The 25,710-nt window shown below is 45.9% G+C and overlaps 1 protein-coding gene across 1 annotated transcript in view; it reads right to left on the bottom strand.

Annotated features, from left to right (window-relative positions):
- Positions 1 to 25,710, bottom strand: part of LOC122810428 (zinc finger protein 638-like) — a 996,881-nt gene that overhangs the window by 649,048 nt on the left and 322,123 nt on the right. Inside the window, exon 3 of the mRNA XM_044082041.1 lies at positions 9,510 to 9,551. Within this exon, the coding sequence (XP_043937976.1) occupies positions 9,510 to 9,551 (42 nt within the window). The remainder of the gene's footprint in view (positions 1 to 9,509; positions 9,552 to 25,710) is intronic.

The following is a 25,710-nucleotide window of genomic DNA, read 5'->3' as shown; positions in this document are numbered from 1 at the left end:
TGGACTCCACGAAGACATCATCTACAATATTCAGAACAGGGGGTATAGCTAAACGCCTGTACTGAGACAAATCTAAAAATTCCCTAAGTTGCTTTTTGGACTGAGGATAGTCTTGGCATTCCCAGTGAAAATGCTCTCAAAGTATGCAAGGTTTCACCAAAAGAGAAATCCTCTGGAGGGGAGGCAGAGGGAATGGATTCCTCTGCATCTGAATCCTCATAGGTAGATAAGGGTATGTCATGGTAATCAAAAGGTTCAGAGTAATCAGACTTCTGGTCTGTAGAATCAGAAGAAAATTCAATTCTTTGTCTTTTGGCAGGGGAAGGCTGGATTCCACTAAAGAGTAATAAGGTCTTCTTCAGCCATTATAAGCATTTGTTTGTGGCATGGGAGGATGAACATGCGCTTTGGACGTCCGATTTCTAGGTGTAGTGTGAACTCTGGGGCCTGAGAAACTCGGTAGTTTTAGTAGGAAATGAAGATGTCTGTTTAATATGAATATGGGTAGGCCGGAATACACCCTCAGAAGCCGGTGCCTGCACAGCGGCTCCGGACCCATCCAGGGTAGACACATCCGCAGGTTTCACAGTCGAAGAAGCATATAGTGGCATACCGGACTCCAAAACGGTCTCAGCAGAGGCCTGCGACTCTGTAGAAGTGGGCATCAGGGACTGCAAAGGCATCACACTGAGTACAGGCAGACTGGCGACAAGCTTAACGGAAGCGTCGTCAGCAGTTTTTGACCTATGCGGTCTGTCTTTGTGCTTTTTTGGAAGATCGGTAGTCGGATGGCTTACAGAAGCCATTTCGGCATACGGAGAATGAGCGCGAAAGAATTTAGCTACAAAAATAGCCCGACGATGAATGGTTCGGGCATTAAACAAGGCACAAAACTGCCAGCTAGGGATGTCGTGGTCTGGGCCTAAACAGGTGACGCAGTAAGAATGAAAATCTCTGAGATATTTGCTTTCCACAGGCAGGACAATTGTTAATTTTTTCTGACATCGGTTAGAGCAAGAAAAAAAGAATCCCCAACGGGGTACTTAGCATTAGAAGACTTCAGGTCTGAAACTCGAAAAAAAAAATAAAATTTCAGGTACCGGCTGACCGGCACTTGCTTCGGGCTCCTTCTCGGAAAGAAAGACTGATGTAATGGCGTCAGCTGCATGTTTTATACCTCTGACAACCTGACGTCATGTAAGAGGCGACGACATCCGACCCAGAAATCCCAAGACTCTGGTATTTCGGCCGACTGTGGGCTACCTGCAGGCAGATAACCCAAGTGTGATGACTGCAACAGTGAAACACTAAGAACATCCAGTGTTGCTTTGGCCAGTAGGGAGTCACCAGCAAGATTTGAGGTTTGTCCTTCTTGATTTTCAGAAGGATCTTTTGTATTAGTGGGAAGGGGGCGGGGAAATATAAAGGAACATCCCCTTCCACGGAAAGCTGAAGACATTCACTCTCCGGGCTGATGTGATCCCTACTGCAAAATTTGCTTGTCTGTTTTGGGGGCACGCACACAGATCCATGTGAGGCGTGCCCCACCGGTGGACTATGTCTAGAAAGGTTTCCCTGTTTAGCATCCATTCATGAAGGTGGGAGGATGTTCTGCTGAGCAAGTCTGCTTGTTTGTTTTCCTGACAGAGGATGTAAGAGGTCTGCAGGAGGAGATTGTGTTAGATGGCTAGCTCCCAAATCTGCAGGGTTATCCTATAAAAGAGGTAGGCTTTTGTCCCTCCCTGTTTGTTCAGGTACCACATGACTGTGGTGTTGAGTGTATGAATGTGAAGGCGGCTTGAAGAAAGGCCTGAAGGACCATCTAGTCTTCAGTCATCTCCCTGATGATGTGTTGCTTTTGTAGGGCAGGGGTCTAAGATTCTTGAACCCTGTAACCCTTTAGAGTTGCTCCCTACCCTAGATCTGATGCATCTGTGCGCATGGATCGCACAGGGGAAGGAGTTGCAGGAGAATGCCTTGGTTGCAGAGAATATGTTGGATCTACCACTTCAATTCTGACTTTAGGCAGGGCGGAAAGGGGATTTGCTTGTGTCGGGGAGTGCTGGTGCCGAGACCATACATTCTTTAAGTACCACTGAAATTTTCTCATGTGCAACCTGGCTAGAAGGAGCATGGGGACTGTGGCTGCCATGAGTCCCAGAACTTGTAGGAAAGTACAGTTGTGTACACTTAACATAAATCTAGATGTTAGAGTGTATTCACTGTTGCAGTCATCACATTTGGATTATCCCTGCCAGGGTAGCCCTCGGCCGGGACGAATACCAGAGACTCAGTACTTCTGCATCGGTTGCTGTCGCTTGAGGACAGATGTCAGGTCGTCAGTAGTATAAAGTAAGGCAGCAAACGCCATTGCATCAGTTTTTCTTGTCCTAACCTGTCAGGTGCCCCCAAAGTAGGAGGCCAGGTTCTGGTGGAAGAACCCCACCAGTGGAAAATAAATACCAATATATCCCTTTGTAAGGAAACAAGGAAAAATGGTAATACAAGGAGAAAGAGAATAAAGGGGGATGGAGGGAGGGGAAACCAGGACTGCAACAGTGAATACATTCGAAAGTACAGTTGAACACTTACCATAAATGTAGATGTTAGAGTGCATTCACTGTTGCAGTCATCACATTTGGGGTTATCTGCTTGCAGTAGCCCTCAGTCAGTCTGATTATCAAAGTCTTGGGTCCTGCGTCAGTTGCTGTCTCATCTTCCATGACGTCAGATAATCAGGGGTATAAAGCATGCAGCCGACGCCATCACATCAGTTTTTATTGCCCCAGATGTAATGGGAAGCGGTTATCTACAAGGTTACACCTCCAACAAAAAAGCAAATACACCAAAAAGCTTTAAGCATAGTAAACAAGAATAGAGGTATAAGTTCATAGAAGTCAGGGGGCTGGAGGGAGGGTAACCAGGACTGCAACAGTGAATACACTAACATCTGCATTTATGGTAAGTGTACAAAACTGTACTATGTTCTTCGTGTTTCACAGTTGCAGTCATCACATTTGGGTAGATTCCCAAAGCTAAGGATGGGAGGAGGTAATTAGATAGCATTAGGACCAGCTATAAGACCCTGCAAGACTGCAGTGGCAAAGCCAGCTCTGGATTTAGAGAAAACTGTCAAATGGTAATGCTTGGTGAAAGTATGTACAGCTAGGATGTCCCTGGTAAGGACACCTCTGAGAAAGGCTGTCGAGGTAGATGCAGCCCTGGTTGAGTGTGGTCTTATCCCCTGTGGGATAGGTTTTCCATGGCGCTTACAGCAGAAATGAATGGAATAGACAATCCATTTAGAAATGGTTTGCTTTGAAATGGCCTTCCCTCTGCCCCTGCAGCAAAAGCCACCAGCAGCAGTTCAGATTTTCTTTGAGGTTTAAGTCCTGTCCACGTAAAATCTAAGCTGTCTGTGCACATCTAAGGAGTGCAGTATCTGTTCCCCTTTGTTCTGTGGATTAGAAAAGAAGGTTGGCAAATGAATGGACTGATTAAGTGTCACACTAGATACTACCTTGGGCATGAAGGATGGATTGGTCCTGAGGTTTACTGAGGGATGGTAAAGGAGAGATTAGGTTAATTAGACAGGCTGCTAGGTTCAAGGCTCCACTGCCATAAAGGCCTGCAATTCAGATAGCCTTCTTGCTGAAGTGATTGCTAAAAGGAAGGCTGTTTTCCAAGAAAGGAATTTTAACTCTGCACTTGCAGCTGGCGCAAAAGGAGGTAGAGTGAGTTTTTCCAATACAAAGTTAAGGTCCCATGCTGAGGTTGGAGCTCTCCTGGGTGGTCTTAAATTTTTGGCCCTTCTGAGGAACTGCTTGAACAGTGGATGAGAGAAGAGAGGAGGTTCTGTGTTATAATGAGCTGAAATGGCTGAGGTGTAAATTTTGGAGGAAAAAGACAGGCCCTCGTGAAGCATCTCAGTTAAGTATTGTAAAATCCGAGGTAAATTGGGCGCTGCTGTGCTCATCCCCTGAGATTGGTTCCAGGCACAGAATCTTTTCCATTTTTCAGCATAAGATTTTCTAGTACTAGGCCTCCTTGCCTCTAAAATGATATCTATCACTGGTTTACTGAGGGGATGGTAAAGGAGAGATTAGGTTAATTAGCCAGGCTGCTAGGTTCAGTGTTTGAAGCTGAGGGTGCAGAATCTGGTTCTCCTGCTAAGACAACAGTGACGGAGTCTGAGGAAGGTGCCATGGGGCAAACCATGACACTGTGCAAGAGGGGGTACACCAGTGTTGGCGCGGCCAGTAGGGTGGGATCAAGATCGTCCTTGGTTTGTCCTGTTTGATCTTTAGTAGTACTTCGGAGAGCAGAGGCAGAGGAGGGAAGGCATAGACAATTTTTTTTCCAGCTGAAGGAAAGAGCATCCACTTTCCAAGCTTGTTTGTGGGGAGTCCTTGTGCAAAATTTGTCCAACTGATAGTTCTGAGGGGAGGCAAACAGGTCTATATCTGGGCTCCCCCATTTGCTTGTCAACATGTTGAAAATCCTTTGTTCCAGTTTCCACTCGTGTGGGTGCATGAGATTTCTGCTTAGTTCGTCTGCCAGTGTAATTAGTTTTCCTGGCAGGAACTGAACCTGTAGATGCACTTGGTAGCTCAAGGCTTTTTTCCACAAAGCCATGGCTAATCTGCAGAGGGGGTATGAATGGGTATGCCCCTGCTTATGTACAACAGTGGTGTTTGTCCATCTTTACAATTAATTGTCCTGAAAGAATGTGGTCCTTGAAGGCTGTCAGAGCATTCTGTACAGCTAACATTTCTTTTTGATTGATATGCAGGTGCATTTGACTTGGGTTCCATTGTCCCTGAATGCACTTACCTGCCATGCGAGTCCCCCATGCATAGTCTGATGCATCTGTTGTTAGGGTTTGGGCGGCAGGAGGTAGAGTGAATGGTAGTCCCTTATTTTGGTGGCAGGCCTCTGCCCACCAAAGGAACTCTAACTGTAGACAAGGTATGACAGGAATCATTGCTTCTAGATCCAGAGAATGTTGACACCATAGGTTTTACAGATACCACTGTAGTTTCCTCATATGCAGTCTTGCATATGGAATTAGGAGAATGCAGGAGGCCATGAACCCCAAGGCTTGCAGTATTTGCCTTGCAGATAGTGTTTTTGTGGCCATTAGTTTGAAGTAAGTTGCCAAATGAGTTTGTTTCTCTGACATGAGGAAAGCCATCTGGGAAGTTGTGTTCAAACTTGTTCCCAGGAATATAATTTGTTGACAGGGTACAAGATGCGACTTCCTTTCATTTATGGTGTACCCCCAGGCAAGTTAGCACCTTCTGTACAAATGCCAGATGATTCAAAAGTATGCCCTGGCTTTCTGCCTGAATTAGACAATCATCCAGGTGTGTATATTTGAATATTTCTTTGCCTGAATAATGCAATGACTGGAGCTAGGCACTCTGTGAATAGCCTGGGCGCAGTAGATAAGCCAAAGGGCAGTGCAGAGAACGGACAGTGCATGTAGCCTGCTTTGAAGCGTAGGTATCTTCTGCAGGATTCCCTGATTGGGATGTGCAGGTAGGCTTCCTTTAAATCCAGTGTTGTCAACCAGGCATCCTTGCCTAGCATAGGAAGCAACTGGTGAAGAGTTAGCATCTTGAACTTTGGGATCACCAAAAAGGTGTTTAGTATAGAAAGGTCCAGGATAGGACGCCATGTATTGCCTTTTCTGGGTACCAGGAAAAGTCTTGAATACAAGTCTTGTCCCTTTTCCTCTTCTGGTACAGTTTGAATAGCCCTTACACTTGAGAGAGAGAGTACTTGCTTTTGAGCCTCTGCCCACTGAATTGGGGGTAGATCTGGCCAACCGTTTGGGGTTGGTAACATGTGGAAGTGAAATCTGTATCCTTGGGAAACTGTATTTAAAACCCATTTGCCCTGGGTAATGTGTTTTCAGTTTTTTGCCTGCAGAGCAATGTTTCCCCCTAAAGGAGCAGTCAGTTGAGAAGTGCTTGGAAGTTTTAAAGTTAAGTCATTGAGACGGCTTGCCATAGGGGAGAGTCTTACTACTCCCTGACTTGGAAGTGGGAGCCCCCCACTGCTTAGTCCTGTGTGTACCCTGGGACTGAAGCCTGGGTGTTCTGCTGGTTCTGGGTTTGGACTGAGAAGGCCTGGAAGAGGCAGGAAAGGACCAATTCTTAGAGAGCCAATGCCTACTAAATCTTGGAGGCTGTACTTGCTGGAAATCTAACAGTTTGCATAGATTTAGCTTTTTCCTCCATCTTTTCAAGTACTTCTGCTTAGTTGCCAAAGAGGCGGTCCTGATTTAAGGGAGCATCTAGCAATTTAGCTTTAACATGATTTGGCAAGGACTGCTCCTTAAGCCAAACATGCCTTCTAATTACACACCCAATAACAGCAGCACAGCAGGATGCCTCTAGTGAATCAAAACCACATTGCAAAGTATGTTTTCCAACTTGTTCAGCAGAATGCATTAAATCCAGTAAATCCTTATTTTCAGCAGTCAGGAATCAACATCATTTTCTGTTTAAGCAATCCAGTAATATGCTGCTGATACTTTAACATATGACCATCTATCCAGCGCCCTGGAATCTCTATCAGAGGGGGTAGGATTTTTGCCAGTAGTAGCCTTAATGCCCTTGGGTCCTTGTGAAATGGTCTCAGGATCCACAATAGAACTTTTAAAAAGGAACTTGTGAGAGTCAGGAACCCTATAATATCCATCAGGTTTTCTGGGAGCAGGAGGTAATCAGGGGCCAAGCTAGATTCCGAAAAGGCATCATCTAGGCATGATCGAGTTTTAGGTCTTGAAGATGGCGTCAGTTTAGTAAGCAAGTCAGTAGGCCTGAATACACCCTCAGAAGCAGGTGCCTGCACAGTGGCTCCGGACCCATCCAAGGTAGAGACATACGCAGGTTCCATAGTCGAAGAAGCATCTCACAGCATACCGGACTCCGAATGGGTCTCAGTAGAGGCCTGCGAATCTGAAGTAGCGGCTATCAGCAGCTGCGAAAGCGCCTGAGTACCAGCGAATTGGAGACAAGCTTAACGGTAGCGTCATCGGCAGCTATGGACCTATGCAGTCTGTGTCTGTCTTTATCTTAACGTTTTTTCGGAATGTCGGTAGTCGGACTGCTTCCCGAATCCATTTCTGGATAATTGAACCAAGTACCGAAATAGATGCGAAAATGAACCAACAACGAATAGTACAAGGATTTATTAAGGCACAAAACCGACACCGAGGGATGTCATGGTCTGGGCCTAAGAAAAGAATGCAGTACGAATGAAAATCTTAATGAAGTATTTGCTTTCCACAAGAAATACAATTGTTAACTTTTACTGACATCGGTTTAGAGCAAGAAAAAGGATCCCCCAACGGGGTACTTAGCTTTTTTGAAGACTTTGGATCTGAAATTCAAAAATGAAAATTTCAGCAGTTGGCCGACCGGCACTTGCAAACTACTTCTGCTTCAGGCACGAAAGACTGATGTAATGGCGTCGGCTCCATGCTTTATACCCCTGACTACCTGACGTTATGGAAGAAGAGACAGCAACCGATGCAGGACCCAACACTTTGATAATCAGGCCGGTTGAGGGCTACCTACAAGCAGATAACCCCAAATGTAATGACTGCAACAGTGAAACACGAAGATAATTAGGAATGGTGGAGGGTGAAGAGAAGAAAAGGGGGGAGAAAGCCCTTCCTGAAGGACCTCCCCCTGCACCAAAAAAGGGCTCAACACTAATGATCAGTAAGAGTTTCTTGCAAGTGACTGGAGAAAATGAGGATTGACTCAGAGGTAGAAAAGCTGAAGGAGATAGGCTCTGAGGTAGCAGAGGTGAAGGGGATTGACTTCAAGACACTGGTCCCAAAGGCAAACTGGTTAGAGGGGTTGGACCTGATGCCACCAGGTGATCGGAAGGGTCTTATGACTTTCAGACCTGGCTGGCCAGAAACAGAAATAGAAGGCAGGGAAAACCAGTTTTGGGGTCCTTAGTCTGCTTGTGATCCTGCTTTTCACCCTTGCTGGAGGAGGCCGATAAAGGGCATCCCAAAGGCAGAACACCTTTAAGAATAAGCTTAGGTTTCCTCTTGTTGACTGCACAAGAGCTGAAGCTCTCACAAATGGCACAAGGGGACTCCAGGTGAGTGGCCCCAAGACAGTAAACCCAATGGTCATTGCATCCTGGGAGGGAAGCTTATAGTCAGGAGACATTTCTTGAAACCTTTATCCATGTCTACCTTACCCACTCAAAAAAACATAGCAACCACCACCAAACACCACAAGTCTCGAAAGGTGGAAAAAGCACCTACACTAACTTGCTCTAACTAGCCAGCTAACAGCAACTATGAGACAAAAAAAAAAAAACATTAAACTACACACACACAAAACTAAATTACCAAAAATGCAGGTATTGTAGCAATCAAACCATGTACAAATAGGATACATAGAAGCAGCAAACAACCAAGCTGCTGTACAGAACAGCAGCAAACTATATCTGGCATATTTCTAGTAAAGCAAGGGGGTAACAGGTAGAGGAAGCAAAACTTGCCAAGCTGAAGTCTTGGAAGCTGGCAAGTCAGATCCAATAGCCTACACGAACTCTGACTGAAAAGACATCAGATCTTCAAATACTTTCAAAGAAGCCTGCCCTGATGTCAAAGGAATAAAGTTCTTACTACAGCCCAGGCACTTGGTGGAGCTGGGAGGGGAGAATCAGAGGGCTCAGTGTGTGGTGGTCTGGTGTGCAGCATGAGCAGGGCATCCAAACCATGATGGTAACCCTTGCTTGTGTGTCAGGAGTGCACAAGAGAAGATCGACAGGGCATATGCAATATAAATGCCCAAGTCTACACAGAGGGAATGGAAGTTAGGACATGCATCGTTTCCTCCGGTGTCAGGATACCAGTGAGGATGGAAAATCCCCAATGTCTGCTAGGATGCTGGCCCCTCTAGAAGGTTTTCACCCTATAGCATCTGAAATTATATCACACTTTGGGTTCTCCCTACCTCTAGAGAATGAATTAGTGCCAGTCTATTACAGGAAGCCCTGCTGGTCAGCATAGCATAAGCAGAAACAGGAAAATAAATATTTACACAGAAATTCAAAAGACTTTGTAACTATGTTACAATGCATTCTAAACAGAAAAATACAAGTGCACTATTGTCAGACTGGAAATAAAACAGAACTCTACAAAGAAAAAACATCATTTCATTATAAAGATCAGAATACAAAGTACTAAATGTTAATTTTGGAATATCAAAGGTTAAAGATACATCATGCACAAATTGATATAATGGAAAACACAGAGGGGCATTGCCCTCAATGTGGATGAATACTGGTCAACATCACTGCAGAAAAACACACCAAAATAAAGATGCAATGGTACTTGCTACAAGACAACACAATAAAAAATTACAAACAAAAATAATTTTCACAAATGAATGCTAATGTTTATTGAAAAAGTAAACAGTGACACAGTGAGCCTTTTTTTACATACTGCTAATGCAAATACACATTACCTCAAAGTCTGCAAATCCAACTGCATCTGTAAATACAGCTTCCTAAAAGGAGAAAGGCAGCAGAGAGAAAAATACAATAAAATAAGCTTTTTTCTGCAGTAATTACTTTATCATTAATATTTCTTTTATTTAGTATAAATCGATCTAAACTTAAAAAATGTCATGTTTTTAACAAAGATTAGCTACAAAACCATTTACTCAACCATCTTTGAAAGGGTCCTGTACATTAACTGGGATGGCCTTAAATTATTTTGAGGGGGCTTTTAGGAAATCAGAAAGGAGGATGCATCCAACTATAAAATTTAAGTTCTCAAACATGAGAAAATACTCTGGTCAAGGAAAAAAAACATGTAAAAAGGATATAAAAGTCACACCTACAATGGCTGTAGAGGACAGACCACACATGCCAGGTTGAGTACAATCAAAATGTAACTGGAAGTGAGACAGTACTTGTATATAGAATAGTTGTGCAAAATTTTACCATAACCATAGATGTCCTCTTCCATGTTGCAGTAGTCATGGTGTGGGATTTTCCACCTCAGGAGATCTGACATCAGCTCTTATACAAAAGCTTAAGCCTGGTTGCTGCCGGTGCGTGGGACGTCACACGTAGGGCCATAAACCAGGGACCTTAAATGTGATGTCTGCACGCACAGACCTCAGAACTTGAAGCCCAGAGGAGTGGCTTGACAGGGGAACAAGATGCCAGCTAAAGGAACAAATGCCACTGTAAGGCTGAACAGATAAGCCTTCTGGGAGTGGATGCAGTTGTCAGAGGACAGACCCTGCAATAAGAGAAAAACAGGGGGTATGGCGGGTGGGAAGGAATAATACAACATGGAGAAAGACATCTATGGTTATGTTAAGATTTTACACTATTCTATATCCTCCTACTCTAACGTTGCAGTATTCATGGTGTGAGAAGAGTACCACAGAGCTTAGGAAGAGTGATGAGAAGAGGCAGAGGTTGAGGATTCCAGGAATCCTTGCAGGATTGCTCTAGCAAAGCCTGCTCTGGCCCTGGAGACTTCATCTAATTTGTAGTGTTTGGTGAAAGTGTGAAGCATAGACCAGGTAGCTGCTTCCAGGATGGAGGCTGTGTCTAGGCCTTTGAGAAAGGCCTTAGAGGTAACCATGCTCCTGGCTGAGTGAGCTTTAACACATTGAGGAAAGCCTTTGCAATGGTGAGAGTAGCAAAAAAGAATTGATTTCCTGACTCAACAGGAAATGGTTTGGAGACTGCCTTGTGCAGAGCCTTGGGCTGAAAGGAGATAAAGAATTGGTGCGACTGTCTGAAGGACCTTAGACTCGTCTAAGTAGAATCTTAACTGCCTGTGAACGCACAGGGAATGAAGGATTCTCTCTACGTTGCTGGCTGGAATTGGGAAGAAGGTAGGTAAGTGGATGGAGTGGTTTAAGGATAGTTTATTTACCACTTTGGGCATGAAGAATGGATTAGTGCGCAAGGTAATTAGAAGTTATGTACTCACCATAACGTTCCATCTGAGTAGGTGTATTCATTTGTCTGCAACCTGGTTTACCAGCTATGGATCCAAGCTCTCAGCTCCTCCCCTCACCCATAATGCCCTGCTCTACCCTCATGACCTCAGATCGAGTTTGCCAAAGCAACAATACCCTAAAAAGGGTAACAAGGAATACACCTACTCAGATGGAACGTTATGGTGAGTACATAACTTCTAAATCTGAAGTAGGATATTCAAGTCCCCAGCTACCTGAATCTTGGGCCATCATGGAAGGATATTCCGGAGCACCAAGGAGCCAAAGGATGCTCTACCCTAGATGCAAGATCCAACTTATAGTGAGAAATAAATGTATGAGATGAAGCCCACGGCTGCTGCACAAATATCATCTAGAGGAATCCTAGCCTTGAAGGTTGAATGGGCATGAACAGATAAGCCAATAAAATGCACTGTGAAATCCAGCGGGACAGAGAAACTTTAGAAATTGGCTTGCCCAAATTGAATTTTGCAAAGGAAATAAACAGCTGGTCGGATTGCCTATGACCAGCTGTCCTGTTGAATAAAATCTAAGTTGCCTGTGAACATCTAGAGTGTAGCTTATATTCACCTTTGTTTTCATACTTAGGGAAGAAAACAGGGAGGTTAATGGATTGATTGATGTTTGCTTCAGAAGCGATTTTAGGAAGGAAGGACGGATTGGTCCTGAGGAGACAATGAAATACCAAGTAAGGAGGTTTAGCTGATAAAGCTTGAAGTTCAGAAACTCTCTTGGCTGATGTAATGGCTACCAAAAGGCTGTCTTGTAGGACAAGAATTTGAGATCCACGTCAAGGCCTGTAGGACCAAAGAAAGGTCCCAAGGAGGAACTGCTTGTTTTATAGGGGCCTGAGAAGGAAAGTACCTTTAAGAAATGTTTTGCACAATTTGGCTGACATAAGAGGATTAGAATCTTGACCAATGTGATAGTGAGAAATTGCCGCCAGTTGAACTTTGACTGTGGAACTGCTGGCACCATCATTAAAGAGAGGTTAGAAAATCAAGCACTACAGGAGAGGAACCGTGAAGGGATTTAGGCCTTGTCCATTTGCTTCGTAAACCTTTCTAGTGGATGGTTTATGAGCCCACCAAAATAGCCTTTACCGGTGAAGAAATACCGAGTCCTTATCAAGAGTGGAACTGGAGCAGCGTCAGCTTCAGGTTGTCCAGGTTCTGCAGGATGGATGGGATATCAGATCCGAATGGGATCTAGAATCCAAGGAGGATTCACCGAGTGAGACCTTAGGAAGGAGAACCAGATCTGTCGAGGCCAGAATGGAGCAATGAGAATCATTCTGCAACCCACGAGGCTTTCTGAAGAACTTGCAGCATCAGAGGCAAGGGTGGATAGGCATACAGAAGACCGGGTGGCCAAGCATGCACCAGCTTGGGGGTACCTCCAAAACTGTCGCACTTGGTGTTTGAGGGAGAAGCAAAAGATCGCATGAAGGGTTCCCCAACTTGACAATTGAGAGACCACTGGGGTCAGAATGGTGCGACTGAGCTTGTCCGCTAGGATGTTGGACCGACCGGAATGCGTTGCTATGAGAAAGCGATTGGTGGAGATTGCCCATTCCCAAACTCTCATGGCCTCTCGACAAAGAGGGTAAGACCTTGTTCCCCTTGCTTGTTGATGTACCAGACAACAGACATATTGTCCGATTGAATATTGTTCCCAAGGGAAGAAAGTCCTGAAGTGCTAGCAACGCTAAGAGCACTGCTCTCATCTCTAGAACATTGATATGCAGTAAGGTCTCTGAATTGGACTGTCCGCCCAAAAGTGCCCCCCCAGGCGGCCGTCACCGTGGAGATCCGGGAGTGGAGCCACCACAAGAGGGACCGCTTGCAAGCCTTGCTGATCGCTATGGGATGATGCATGGGAGAGCAAGGTATGACCACTGTACTAAGAGTCCACTGTAGAATGCATATTGAGCCTGGCAAGAGGAAGAAGTGCTATAGCCAAGCCATGGACCCTAGAGCCCTCAGGACCAACTCCGCTGGAACAGAACTTGAATGGAGAATGGCCCGCACCTGGAGCTGCAGATTTAGAACTCTGTCCGCAGTGAGGAAGGCTAACTCCTTGTGTCTAGTCTGGCCCCTATGAAATCTAAGAGCTGTGTGGGGCCAGGTTGGACTTTTGTATTTATTGTGATGCCCAGAAATGAAGCAAGATGGAGAAAGGAGTCTCGCCAAGAGAAGTAGATGCCTTGTTGGAGCCAGTCGTCCAGGTAGGGAAAGACCTGCACCCCTGAAGCCTCAGGTGGGACTGCTAGTACTTTGGTAAACACCCTGGGGCTGTGGTGAGACCAAAGGGAAGGACCCGAACTGGTAGTGACTGGCTCCCAGCCGGAAGCGGAGAAACCTCCTGGCGCCTGTCCATCAGGATGTGGTAGTACGCTGCCCTGAGATCTATCGAGCACATCCAGTGATTTTCTCCCAGAAGGGGAGAATAGATTGCAGAGTGACCATTCGAATTTTTCTTTGGGGACTGCCAGATTCAAGAGAGAGGTCTAGGATTGGTCTTAGTTCCCCGTCTTTTGGCACTAAAAGAATCTGGAGTAGAACCCTGATCCGATCTGGTCTGGGGAACGGGCTGGATGGCTCTTTTCTTTAGCAGATGGCCAATTTCTGGGTGGGCGTCTGGGAGGGACTTCAACTTTGGAAGGTGAAGGAAAGGAATCCTGGATATGATTTGGAGAACCCAGCGGTCCGATGTTATGGACTCCCATGCCCGACTGCCTCCAGAGTAGAGCAGTCGGGCAAAGAGAAAGGTTCCCTGGACCCGAAGTTTCTGGGAGCCCCTCTGCCTCTAGGGCGGCGTCCTCCTGTCCTCCTCTGCCACGGAAGGACTGGTTGTCCGGAGCAGGCTGGGACTGCTCGAACCACATCTTCTTCTGACCCTTTTGGTTCCTAGAATAGGGCCTCTGGGGTGCAGAGAAGCCGGTCTTGCCAAACAGAGCAGAACCATCAAAGGGGCGTTACGCGCACGACGCTTGAGCTCAGAAAAGTGACCAGTCCTGTTTGTAACTGACCTAAGAGTGGCCATTTTGGTGGAGTGCAGAACTCTGTCCTCCTCCGAAATGGAATTCCTTAATAAGATCTCGCTGCATCCGAATAACATGTGCCAAATAGTTCAGCCCTTACGAAGGTCGCCGAACTGAACATCCGCTTAGCGGTCCATCATCCGAGACTCCTTGCTCGGTGGGTGGACTGAGGACTCTCCTGAGCCAGTTCCCTCTTTGTGGCCGCCGCCATCAACATGGCATCTACAGGAGGCCCCTTACTCCAATGGGTCCTGTCGGAGGCGGACTAAGGATCCTATCCGGTCTTTTGGGAATTGGCTCCACGGTGTCCGGTTCCTTCCACGCCCTGGTGGTAATAAGGTCCACCAGGGGTGTGACCGTGGGGAGCCTTCCCTTCCTCCAAGTCCGTGTCTTCAGTGAGACTCTGGGAGTCAATGTGCCTCCGGCCTCCTCTGGGGGCTGTCAGAGGAGTCCTCGCCAGCAGCAATTTGCTCCATGGGAGCAACGGCTGTCCCAGGGGCGGATGGTGGAAGCCTGGCCCAGTGCAGAGGAGACCCTCAACAGAGCCCTCTCCACTACATCAAAGGCCCCAAAGGATCTGACAATGGACAGTGCGCTCGACACAGACGGGCGCCCCGAAGAGCACCCCCCCCCCCGATCCGCTCGGATCCAGGCTAATAGGCTTAAAGAAGGTGTTGAGCCATCTGCATCTGGGCCTGGATGAACCTTCTCATCATCCGGTCCAGACCAGGATGAGAAAGGCTATGGGTAGATCTGGAAGAGGCTAGCCTGGAGTGCCTCCTCGATAGCCTCCTCCTCCTCAGGACCCGGTGAGAAGCACACAGGGACCGGGAAGGAGGAGACATCCTCTCCTCTCCAGAAGCGGGAGTTTGAGTCCCAGGAGCAGGAGGGTGCCACAGGGGAACAACTGCAGAAACAGTAGTGTTGAACCCTGCACAAATGGAACAACCAGATGTGAGGTGTTCAACCCCAAGACGTGTGGCCATCAATATAGATTTAGGCTGTTCAGCCATAATCTATAAAACCTAAAGTTACAGAAAGTAACAAACAACAAAAACACACAGGCCTACACACACACTCTGAATAAAGTTATTACTTTAACTTAAAATAAACTCAAAACAGTCTATATTAAAGGGAAACCTAATACTTTCACACAAATTTAGTTAAAGAATCAAAAAATTTTCTATTTTTAAACAAGAAAAGAGTTCACTTAGCTGAGAGCTATGTACCCACATCCAGTTACCAGCGCGGCAAACAAGATCTGGGGTCATGAGGGTAGAGCAGGGCATTATGGGTGAGGGGAGGAGCTGAGAGCTTGGATCCATAGCTGGAAAACCATGCCGGTTCGGATCCGATATCGGATCCATAACCCACAGGTTGCAGACAAATGAATATCCTACTTCAGATCTATCATTGTGGAAGGTGGTGTAAGGAAGGCAGGCCATGAGGGCCTGTAGTTCTGACACTCTTCTAGCGGAAGCAATGGCCACTAAAAGAATGGTTTTCCAACTGCACATCTGTAAGGTGGCTGAACTAGCCGTCTCAAAAGGAGGTAAGGTGAGTTTTTCTAACTCAAAGTTTAGGTCCCAGGGAGGAGGGATGGGTTTTCTTGGTGGTCTAACATGTAGGACCCCTCTCAGGAAAAGCAGGAGAGGGGCTGTAAGGATAAGCATGTTGAAATGGCTGAAAGGTGGACTTTCACAGAGGAGTAAGCTAGTCCAGCCTTAATGAGATGGACTAGGGAGGGGTTGGCCTGCAGTGGGTCCCGGTCCTTAAGATGACACCACTTAAAAATCTTTCCCATTTAGATAGGTATGTCTTTCTAGAAGTTGGCTTCCTGGCCTTCCTCAGGATTGAAAGCACGTCCTCTGAGCAGAGTTGCCTGTGAGGGATTAGAAGTTGATCACCCAAAGTGTTAGACTTGGCAATTGAAGCAGAGGGTGAATAAGAGATCCCTGTTGTTAAAGAGTGAAAAAGGGGGAAAGTATAGTTGTGTACACTTACCATAAATTTAGATGTTAAGAGTATATTCACTGCTGCAGTTATCACACTTGGGTTATCCTGCCAGGGGTAGCCCTCAGTCGGCCCAAATACCAGAGGCTTAGTATTTCTGAATCAGTTGCTGTTGCTCCAGGACGGACGTCAGGTTGTCAGTGGTATAAAATCAGGCAGCTGACGACAATACATCAGTTTTTCTTGCCCCAAATGTCAGGAGCTACCAAATAGGGAGCTAGGTTATGGTGGAACACAACCACCACCACCAGTAGAAAGTAAATACCAAAAATTCCCTGTAAGGAGAGGAAGAGAGAGAGAGAGAGAGACAAGGGGACGGAGGGTGGGAAACCAGAACTGCAACAGTGAATACACTTCAACATCTACATTTATGGTAAGTGTACACAACTGTACTGTTCTTCATGATTCACTGTTGCAGTCATCACACTTGGGTTGATTGCCAAAGCTGAAAAGGGTGGAGGCAGTCAAGATAACTGGGGGCTGGCTAAGATGCCCTGCAAGACTGATGACAAAGCCTATCCAGGATTTGGAGAAAATAGGCAGGTGGTAATGCTTGAAGGTATGAACAGAAGTCCACGTTGCAGCCTCCAGGATGTCCCTGGTGGGGACCACTCTGAGAAAAGCTGCAGAGATGGAGTTTGCCCAGGTGGAAGGCATCCTGACTCCCTTTGGGAGCGGTTTCCAGTGCTGTGTGCAGCAGAAATGGATGCAGTGTGCTATCCATTTGGAGATTGTTTGGATACGGCCTTGCCCTCTGCTCCTGCTGTGAAGCTGACTAGCAATTGGTCAGTTTTTCTAAAAGATTTAGTCCTATCCAGGTAGAATCCGAGCTGTCTGTGCACATCTACAGAGTGCAGAATCCTTTCCCCCTTGTTTTGTGGGTTAGGGAAAAAGGTGGGCAAATGAATGGATGGGTTGAGAGCCACACTAGACACCACTTTAGGCATGAAGGATGGGCTAATCCTGAAGGAGACCCTGTCAACATGGAAAATGATGAAGGGCTCTACAGCCATGAGTGCGTTTAGCTCTGAAACTCTTCTAGCTGAAGTGATGGCCAGAAGCAAGGCTGTTTTCCAAGAGAGGAATTTTAACTCTGCTGAACCTGCAGGTTCAAAGGTGGATAGGGTGACCTTTTCCAACACAAAGTTAAGGTCCCAAGCTGGGGTAGGAGCTCTTCTGTGTGGCCTGAAGTTGTTAGCCCCTCTTAGGAACAGCTTGATGAGCGGGTTGTGAGAAGAGAGTTGGGTCTGTACTGTAATGAGCAGAGATGGTGGAGGCATGAATTTTAATAGAAGAGAAAGATAGACCCCTGTGTAGTAGAGCTCTGCTAGGTAATCCAGGATGAGAGGTAGGGAGGGCTGTGCTGTTTCGGCTCCCTTAGCCTGGATCCAGGTGCAAAACCTTTTCCACTTGTCAGCATAGGATTTTCTAGTGCTGGGGCGCCTGGCCTCACGTATAACATCCAGAACGTGTTTGCTTAGGCTGGCAGCTGGAAGAGAGGTCAGGGAATAAGCCAGGCTGCCAGGTTCAGGGTCTGCAATTGTGGATGCATGAATTCTCCATTCTTCTGGGTCAGGAGTGTTGGGATCTGAGGTAGGTGCCATGGTGGCAAGGATGACAGGCTGTGTAGCAGTGGGTACCAGTGCTGGCATGGCCAGTCTGGGGCAATCAAGATTGCCCTTGGTTTTTCCTCCCTTATTTTGAGCAGTACCCTTGAAATGAGTGGTAGAGGGGAAAATGCACAGATCGAGAGGTTTACCCATTTGAAGGGAAGAGCATCCACTTTCCAGGCCTTGCTGTGAGGCTCCCTGGTGCAGAATTTGCTGAGCTGATGATTGGAGTGGGAGGAAAAGAGGTCTACCTTCGGGGTGCCCCACTTCTGAGTTACAAGGTTGAAGGTTCTGTGGTCCAGCTGCCACTCGTGCGGGTCTAGCAGGTTTCTGCTTAAGTACTCTGACAGAGTTTAGGGAGCCTGGCAGGAATTGTGCTAGCAGGTGTATTTGCATGGTTGAGGCTGTGTGCCAAAGGGTCATGGCGAGCCTGCAGAGAGGATAAGACTGAGTCCCTCCCTGCTTGTTGATATACCACATCACTGTGGTGTTTGTCTGTTTTGATCACTAGAGGCCGTGGGGAGAGTAGGGTTCTGAAAGCTGTCAAGGCGTGCTGAACAGCTAGCATCTCTTTTTGGTTGATGTGCAGATGTATTTGATTTGGGCACCAATGGCCCTGAATGCACATGCCGTCCAGTGCACCACAGGCACAATCTGATGCGTCTGTGGTGAGGGTCTGGACGGCGTGGAGTCGTGAGAAGGGAAGTCCCTTGTGGTTGCATGCTGCTGCCCACCAAAGGAAATCTTTCCTTATACAGGGTATCATAGGTATGACAGTTTCCAGGTCTTGACAGCATTGACACCAAAGGCCTTTTAGAGACCATTGTAGTTTCCTCATATGCAGTCTGGCATATGGAATGAGTAGAATGCAGGAGGCCATGAATCCTAGAGCTTGCAGGATTTTCCATGTGGATAACTGTGCCCTGGTGGCAGGTTGAGAGAAGTAGCCTGTCAGGTAGGCTTGTTTTTCTGGAGTTAGGAATGCTATCTGGGATGCTTGTGCCCAGCCTTGCTCCCAGGAATACAATTTTTTGTGTTGGGACTAATTTTGATTTCTTTTCGTTGATAGTATACCCCAGGGAGGTCAGAAGGTCCTTTACAAAAGTCAGATGCTGTAATAGCTTTTCCTACCTGCCTGAATCAGGCAATCAGCTAAATAGGGATACATTTGAATATTTCTTTGTCTGCAAAAAGCAATGGCTGGAGCCAGGCATTTTGTGAAAACTCTGGGAGCAGTGGATAAGCCAAAATGGAAGCACAGAGAACTGAAAGTGCACATATTCTGCCCTGAAACGTAGACATTTCCTGCAAGATTCTCTGATTGGGAAGTGTAGGTAGGCATCTTGGGTCTAGGGTGGCTAACCAAGCATCCTTGGAAAGCATAGGAAGAAGCTGCTGGAGGGTGAGCATTTAAGGGTTGCCACCTTCCTTCGTGGTTAAAACCAGAGTAAAGCCACGCCCCTCAAACCAGTAACCCCGCCCACCCCCTCTCCCAGCTACATTCCACCCATTTTGTGACATCGCGATGACATCACTTGGCGGGAACGCCCTCCTTTTCAGTTCCTGCTGCCTGCTTTTGGCTGATTTACTATGCTTTTCTGTAAAAAAAAAAAAAAAAGTACAGTTGTGTACACTTACCATAAATGTAGATGAGAGTGTATTCACTGTTGCAGTCATTACATTTGGGTAATCTGTTGGCAGGTTGCCCTCAGTCGGCCTGAATTCCAAAGTCTTGGGTGCTGCGTCAGTTGCGGTGTTCTCTTCCATGACGTCAAGTCGTCAGGGGTATAAAACATGCAGCCGACGCCATCTTCTTTAGTTTTTCTTGCCCCAGATGTCAGGTACCCCCAAAAAGGTAGCAAACAAATATAGGTATATTATATATACACACACACATATACATACACACACACACACATATATATATATATATATATATATATATACACACACACATATATATATACACATATAAAAGCACACACATGCATCAATATAAACGTTACCTTCATCTACAAGCAAATACACCACCTAGGTTGTAGAAGATAGAGAAGGAAAGATAAACTCCAGAATAACAGGGGGATGGCGGGAGGGTAACCTGGACTGCGACAGTGAATACACTCTAACATCTACATTTATGGTAAGTGTACACAACGGTACTATGTTCTTCGTGTTTCACTGTTGCAGTCATTACATTTGGGTAGAATCCCAAAGCTATGGTTGGGAGGCTGGAGCTAAACAGCATTAGGTGTGGCTATAAGGTCCTGCAGCACTGCAGTGGCAAAGCCTGTCCTGGACTTAAGAGTAGACAGGCAAATGATAATGCTTTGTAAAGGTGTGAACAGAATAAGTAGCAGCCTCTAGAATGTCTTTGGTTGGTAATCCTCTGAGAAAGGCTGCTGAAGTAGCTGTAGCTCTGGTGGAATGAGACCTAATGCCCTTGGGCACAGGTTTTCCATGGTGTAAGTAGCAGAAACTGATGCAGTGGCATATCCACTTTGAAATTGTCTGCCTCGTAATAGCCTTTCCTTCTGATCCTGCAGCATATGACACTAGTAATTGCTCAGTTTTTCGTACAGCTTTAGTCCTGCTCAAGTAGAATCTTCGCTGCCTGTGTATGTCCAAGGAATGCAGAAATCTCTCCACCTTGTTCTGCGGATTTGGATAAAAGGTTGGCAGATGAATTGTTTGGTTAAGAGCCACACTGGAAACTACCTTAGGCATAAAAGTAAAATTTGTCCTCAGAGGCACCCTGTCTGGGTAAAATATGATAAAAGGCTCTATAGCCATGAAGGCCTGTAGCTCTAAAACTCTTCTTGCTGAAGTAATTGCTAGAAGCAAAGCTGTTTTCCATGATAAGAACTTTATATCACCAGTAGCAGCTGGTTCAAAAGGAGGCAGGGTGAGCTTTTCCAACACATAATTGAGGTCCCATGCAGGTAATGGTGATCTTTTAGGAGGCCTTAAAATTTCTGGCTCCTCTAAGATACTGCTTTAGTAAAGGATGCGAAAAAATTGGTGGCTCTGTATTGCAATGAGTCGAAATGGCAGAGGCATGGATTTTAATTGATGAGAAAGATAGGCCTTTGTCAAGCATCTCAGTTAAGTATTGTAATATCTGAGGAATATTTGGTTCTGCTGCATCAGTTCCTTGTGCTCGATTCCAAGCACAGAATTTCTTCCATTTGTCAGCATAAGATTATCTAGTACTAGGCCTTCTGGCTTCCAAAATGACATCCATCACAGCTTTACTGAGAGGTGGTGTTTGTATAACTACATGATCAGCCATGCTGCCAGGTTCAGTGTCTGTAGTTGATTGTGCAGGATGTGACTGTTTTGCTGGGACAGTAGTTGAGGTCTCTGAGGTAAGGTCCAAGCTGGGTATTGAGACAAGTTCCTTAGGATTGGGTACCAGTAGTAGCGGGGCCAGTCCGGGGCAATTAGTATCGTCTTTGGTTTCTTGTTTGACTTTGGGGAACAGAGGCAGATGAGGAAAGGCGTAAACTGATAGGTTTTTCCAACTGAAGGATAGGGCGTCCACTTTCCATGCTTGTCTGTGATAAGTCCTTGTGCAGAATCTTTTCAATTGATAATTCTGAGGAGAGGCAAATAGATCTATGTCTGGGCTCCCCCATTTCTCGGTTATCATGCTGAGGACTTGTGGATTTAGTTTCCACTCGTGAAGATCCATAAGGTTTCTGCTTAAATAGTCTGCCAGTGTATTTTGTTTTCCTGGCAGGAATTGAACTTGAAGATGTATTTGGTAGGTCAAAGCTGTGTCCCACAGTGCCATGGTTAACCTGCAAAGGGGGTATGAGTGTGTGCCCCCGTGCTTGTTTATATACCACATGACTGTGGTGTTGTCCGTCTTTATCAGTAGTTGTCCTGGATGAAGTAAGTCCTTGAAGGCTGACAGGGCATTTTGAACAGCTAGCATCTCTTTCTGGATGATATATATTTGTTTTGGGGTCCATATGCCCTGAATGTATCTTCCTGCCATGTGGGCCCCCCAGGCATAATCCGATGAGTCTGTTAAGGTTTGGCTGTCAGGAGGTAGAGTGAAGGCCCGTCCCATGTTTTGGTGACATGCCTTTTCCCACCATAGAAACTCCTGTTGTAGGCAGGGAATGAGAGGAATCATTGCTTCCAGAGTGAGAATGTTGACTCCATAAACTCTTTAGGTACCACTGAAGTTTCCTCATATGCAGTCTTGCATATGGAATTGGTAGGAAGCAGGATGCCATGAAGCCCAGAGCCTGCAGAATTTGTCTTGCAGATAACTGGGTTTTGGTTGCCATCTGTTTGAAGTAAGTAGTCAGTTGCCTTTGTCTGGCGTGAGGTAAGCCATCTGGGCAGTTGTATTCAAGCTTGCACCCAGGAATGTTATCTTTTGAGAGGGTACCAGTTGTGACTTTTTTTCGTTTGTGTACCCTAGGCATGTTAGAAGCCTTTTCACAAACGCCAGGTGTCGAAGAAGAGTGTCCTTGTTCTCTGCTTGAATGAGACAGTTGTCCAGGAAAGGATATATTGGTATACTTTGTCTGCAATATGCAATTACTGGTACCAGGCATTTTGTAAAGACCCTGGGTGCAGTAGATAAGCCAAAGGGCAGTGCAGAGAACTGGTAATGCATTAAGCCAGTCTTGAATCTGAGGTATCTTCTGCACGATTGTCTTATTGGGACATGCAGGTATGCCTCTTTTAGGTCTAAAGTCACCAGCCAAGCATTCTTGCCCAGCATGGGCAGAAGCTGCTGCTAAATCAGCATTTTGAATTTTGGAATATCCAGGTGTGTGTTCAAAATCGATAAATCCAGTATTGGCCACCAGGCCTTGTCCTTTCTGGGTACCAAGAACAGTCTTGAGTGAAAACCTTGTCCTTTTTCCTGTTCTGGTACTGTCTGAATGGCCCCCATATCCATGAGTGATGTAACCTGTTTCTGTGCCTCTGCCCATTGATTTTTTTGGCAGATCTGGCCAACCATTTGCCATTGGCAGAGTGTGGTAATGAAATCTGTATCCCTGTGATACGATGTTTAGAACTCATTTGTCCTGGTAATTATGAGCAAAAAGTGCTAGTTTTCCCCCTATGGGTGCTGCCAAAAGATAAGTGGTTGGTGTAGGCAGGGGGAAGTCATTGGTATTGCGGTCTGTACATTTGTGCTTTATCCCCTCCAGATTTGGAGGTGGAAGTGCCCCATTGCTTTGCCCTGTATGAATCTTGCGCCTGGTATCTGGAATCCTTAGGGCATTTGGATTTGCCCCTTTCAGCTCTGTCTGACACAGGAAAGGACCAGTTTTTTTGTAGGCCAGTGTCTACTGACTTTTGGTGGCTGCACTTGTAAGAAGTCTTTAACAGTTTGTAGACTTAGCTTTACCTTCCATTTTCTTTAAAACCTCTTCTGCCTTAATATCCAAACAAGAGAATCATGCTGTAAAGGTGCATCTAGCAATATTGCTTTAACATGATCAGGCAAATTCTGTTCCTATAACCAGGCATACCTCCTAATCACAGATCCAGTAAATGCGGCCCTGCAGGAGGCCTCTAAGGAATCAAAACCACATTACAAAGTATGCTTTCCATATTATTCAGCTGCATGCACTAATTCCTGCAATTCTTTATTTTCTGCACATTCTGTAAACATCATTTTCTGTTTCAGCAATCCCATAACATGTTGTTGATACTTAAGCATATGAAATTGACAGTTTAAGGCCCTGATTGCCAAGGTTGCAGATGTATAAACCTTTTTTCCCCATCTGTCCACTGCCCTTGAATCTCTGTCAGAGGGGGGTAAGATTTTTTGCTGTTAAGGCCTTAACTCCCTTTGGACCCTGTGAAATAGTTTTAGGATCAGCAGCAGGGTTTCTAAATAAAAATTTATGTGAGTCAGGGACCCTGTAATATCTGTCAGGCTTACTGGGAGCCGGAGGTAAGGAGTCCGGGGTCAAGCTTGACTCCGAAAACACATCGTCCACAATGTCTAAAACAGGGGGAATGGCTAAAGTTCTGTGAGGAGGAGGAAGAAGGAAACAGTACAGTTGTGTACCTACCATAAATGTAGATGTTCGAGTGTATTCACTGTTGCAGTCATTACACTTGGGTTATCCTGCTGGCTGGCTACCCGCAGTCGGCCTGAATTACAAAGTCTAGGTTTGGCGTTGGTTGCTGTCGCCTCTTCCCTGACGTCAGTGCGCCAGGGGTATAAAAGATGCAGCCGACGCCATTTTCTTCAGTTTTTCTTGCCCCAGATGTCAGGTGCCCCCAAATTGGAAGGCTAAAAATTATGCCAATAAGTATGCATGCAGCAAAATAAACATTTCCTTCATCTACAAGCAAATACACCACATAGGTTGCATAGGATAGAGAAGTACACAGCAAAGAAAAAGGGGGATGGTGGGAGGGTAACCTGGACTGCAACAGTATACACTCGAACATCTACATTTATGGTAGGTACACAACTGTACTATGTTCATCGTGTTTCACTGTTGCAGTCATTACACTTGGGTTGACTCCCAAAGCTGAGGTTGGGTGGCTGGGCTTAAATAGGATTAGGAGAGGCTATAAGGCCCTGCAGAACTGCAGTGGCAAAGCCTGCACTGGATTTAGAGTAGAGAGGTAAATGGTAGTGCTTGGTAAAAGTGTGCACTGAACTCCAAGTTGCAGCCTCTAAAATGTCATTGGTTGGTACTCCTCTGAGGAAGGCTGCTGAAGTGGCTGCTGCTTTGGTTGAATGTGGCCTAATGCCCTTAGGCACTGATTTGCCATGTTGTGAATAGCAGAAACGAATGCAGTGGCCTATCCATTTTGAATTAGTCTGCTTTGAGATAGCCTTTCATTGTGATCCTGCAGCATATGCCACTAAGAGTTGCTCAGTCTTTCTGAAAGCTTTAGTTCTGTCCAAGTAGAAGTGAAGCTGTCTATGTCCAAAGAATGCAGGAGTCTCTCACCCTTATTCTGTGGGTTTGGATAAAAAGTGGGCAAATGAATGGTTTGGTTAAGAGCCACACTGGACACTACCTTAAGCATAAATGTCGGGTTCGTCCTCAATGAAACCCTGTCTGGATGGAAAATGATAAAAGGTTCCACAGCCATGAGTGCCTGTAACTCAGACTCGTCTTGCAGAGGTTACTGCTAGGAGCAGAGCTGTTTTCCATGATAAGAACTTTATTTCTTCTGTATTGGCTGGCTCAAAAGGCAGCAGTGTGAGTTTTTCCAAGACATAATTGAGGTCCCATGCAGGTACTGGTGCTCTTCTTGGAGGTCTTCAGTTTTTGGCTCCTCTGACGTACTGCCTTATCAACGGATGAGAAAAAATAGGTGGTTCTGTATTGTAGTGAGCTGAAACGGCAGAGGCATGAATTTTAATTGACGAAAAAGATAGGTCTTTGTCCAGCAACTCTGTTAGATATTGTAAAATCTGAGGAATATTTGGTACAAACGTGTCAATTCCTTGTGCCTGGTTCCAAGCACAGAATCTCTTCCATTTTTCTGCATAAGATTTTCTGGTACTGGGCCTCCTGGCCTCCAAAATAACACCCATCACTGCTTTAGAGAGAAGTGTGTTCTGAATGGCTACATTATCTGCCATGCTGCCAGATTTAGGGTCCTGAGTTGGCTGTGCAGGATCTGATTGTTTTGTTGGGTCAGTAAGTGAGGGAATTTGAGGTAATGTTCAGGCTGGGCCTTGAGACAAGCTCTTTAGGATTGGGTACCAGTGCTGGCGGGGCCAGTCTGGGGCAATCAAAATCATTTTTGGCTTCTCTTGTCTGACCTTTAGGAGTACCTTGGGGAGGAGAGGCAGAGGAGGAAAGGCATATACTGTAAGGGTTTTCCAGCTGAATGATAGAGCGTCCACTTTCCATGCTTGCTTGTGATAAGTCCTTGTGCAGAATCTCTGTAGTTGGCAGTTGTGAGGGGAGGCAAATAGATCTATGTCTGGGCATCCCCATTTCTTTGTTGTCATGCTGAAGACATGTGGATCCAGTTTCCATTTGTGCGGATCTGTGAGGTTTCTGCT

Source organism: Protopterus annectens, chromosome 8.part1 (genome assembly GCF_019279795.1).
Source record: "Protopterus annectens isolate FY-2018-M chromosome 8.part1, PAN1.0, whole genome shotgun sequence".
Classification (NCBI taxonomy): Eukaryota; Metazoa; Chordata; order Ceratodontiformes; family Protopteridae; genus Protopterus; species Protopterus annectens.
Note: the sequence above shows the minus strand (reverse complement) of the source record. Positions and strands in the feature narration are given on the sequence as shown.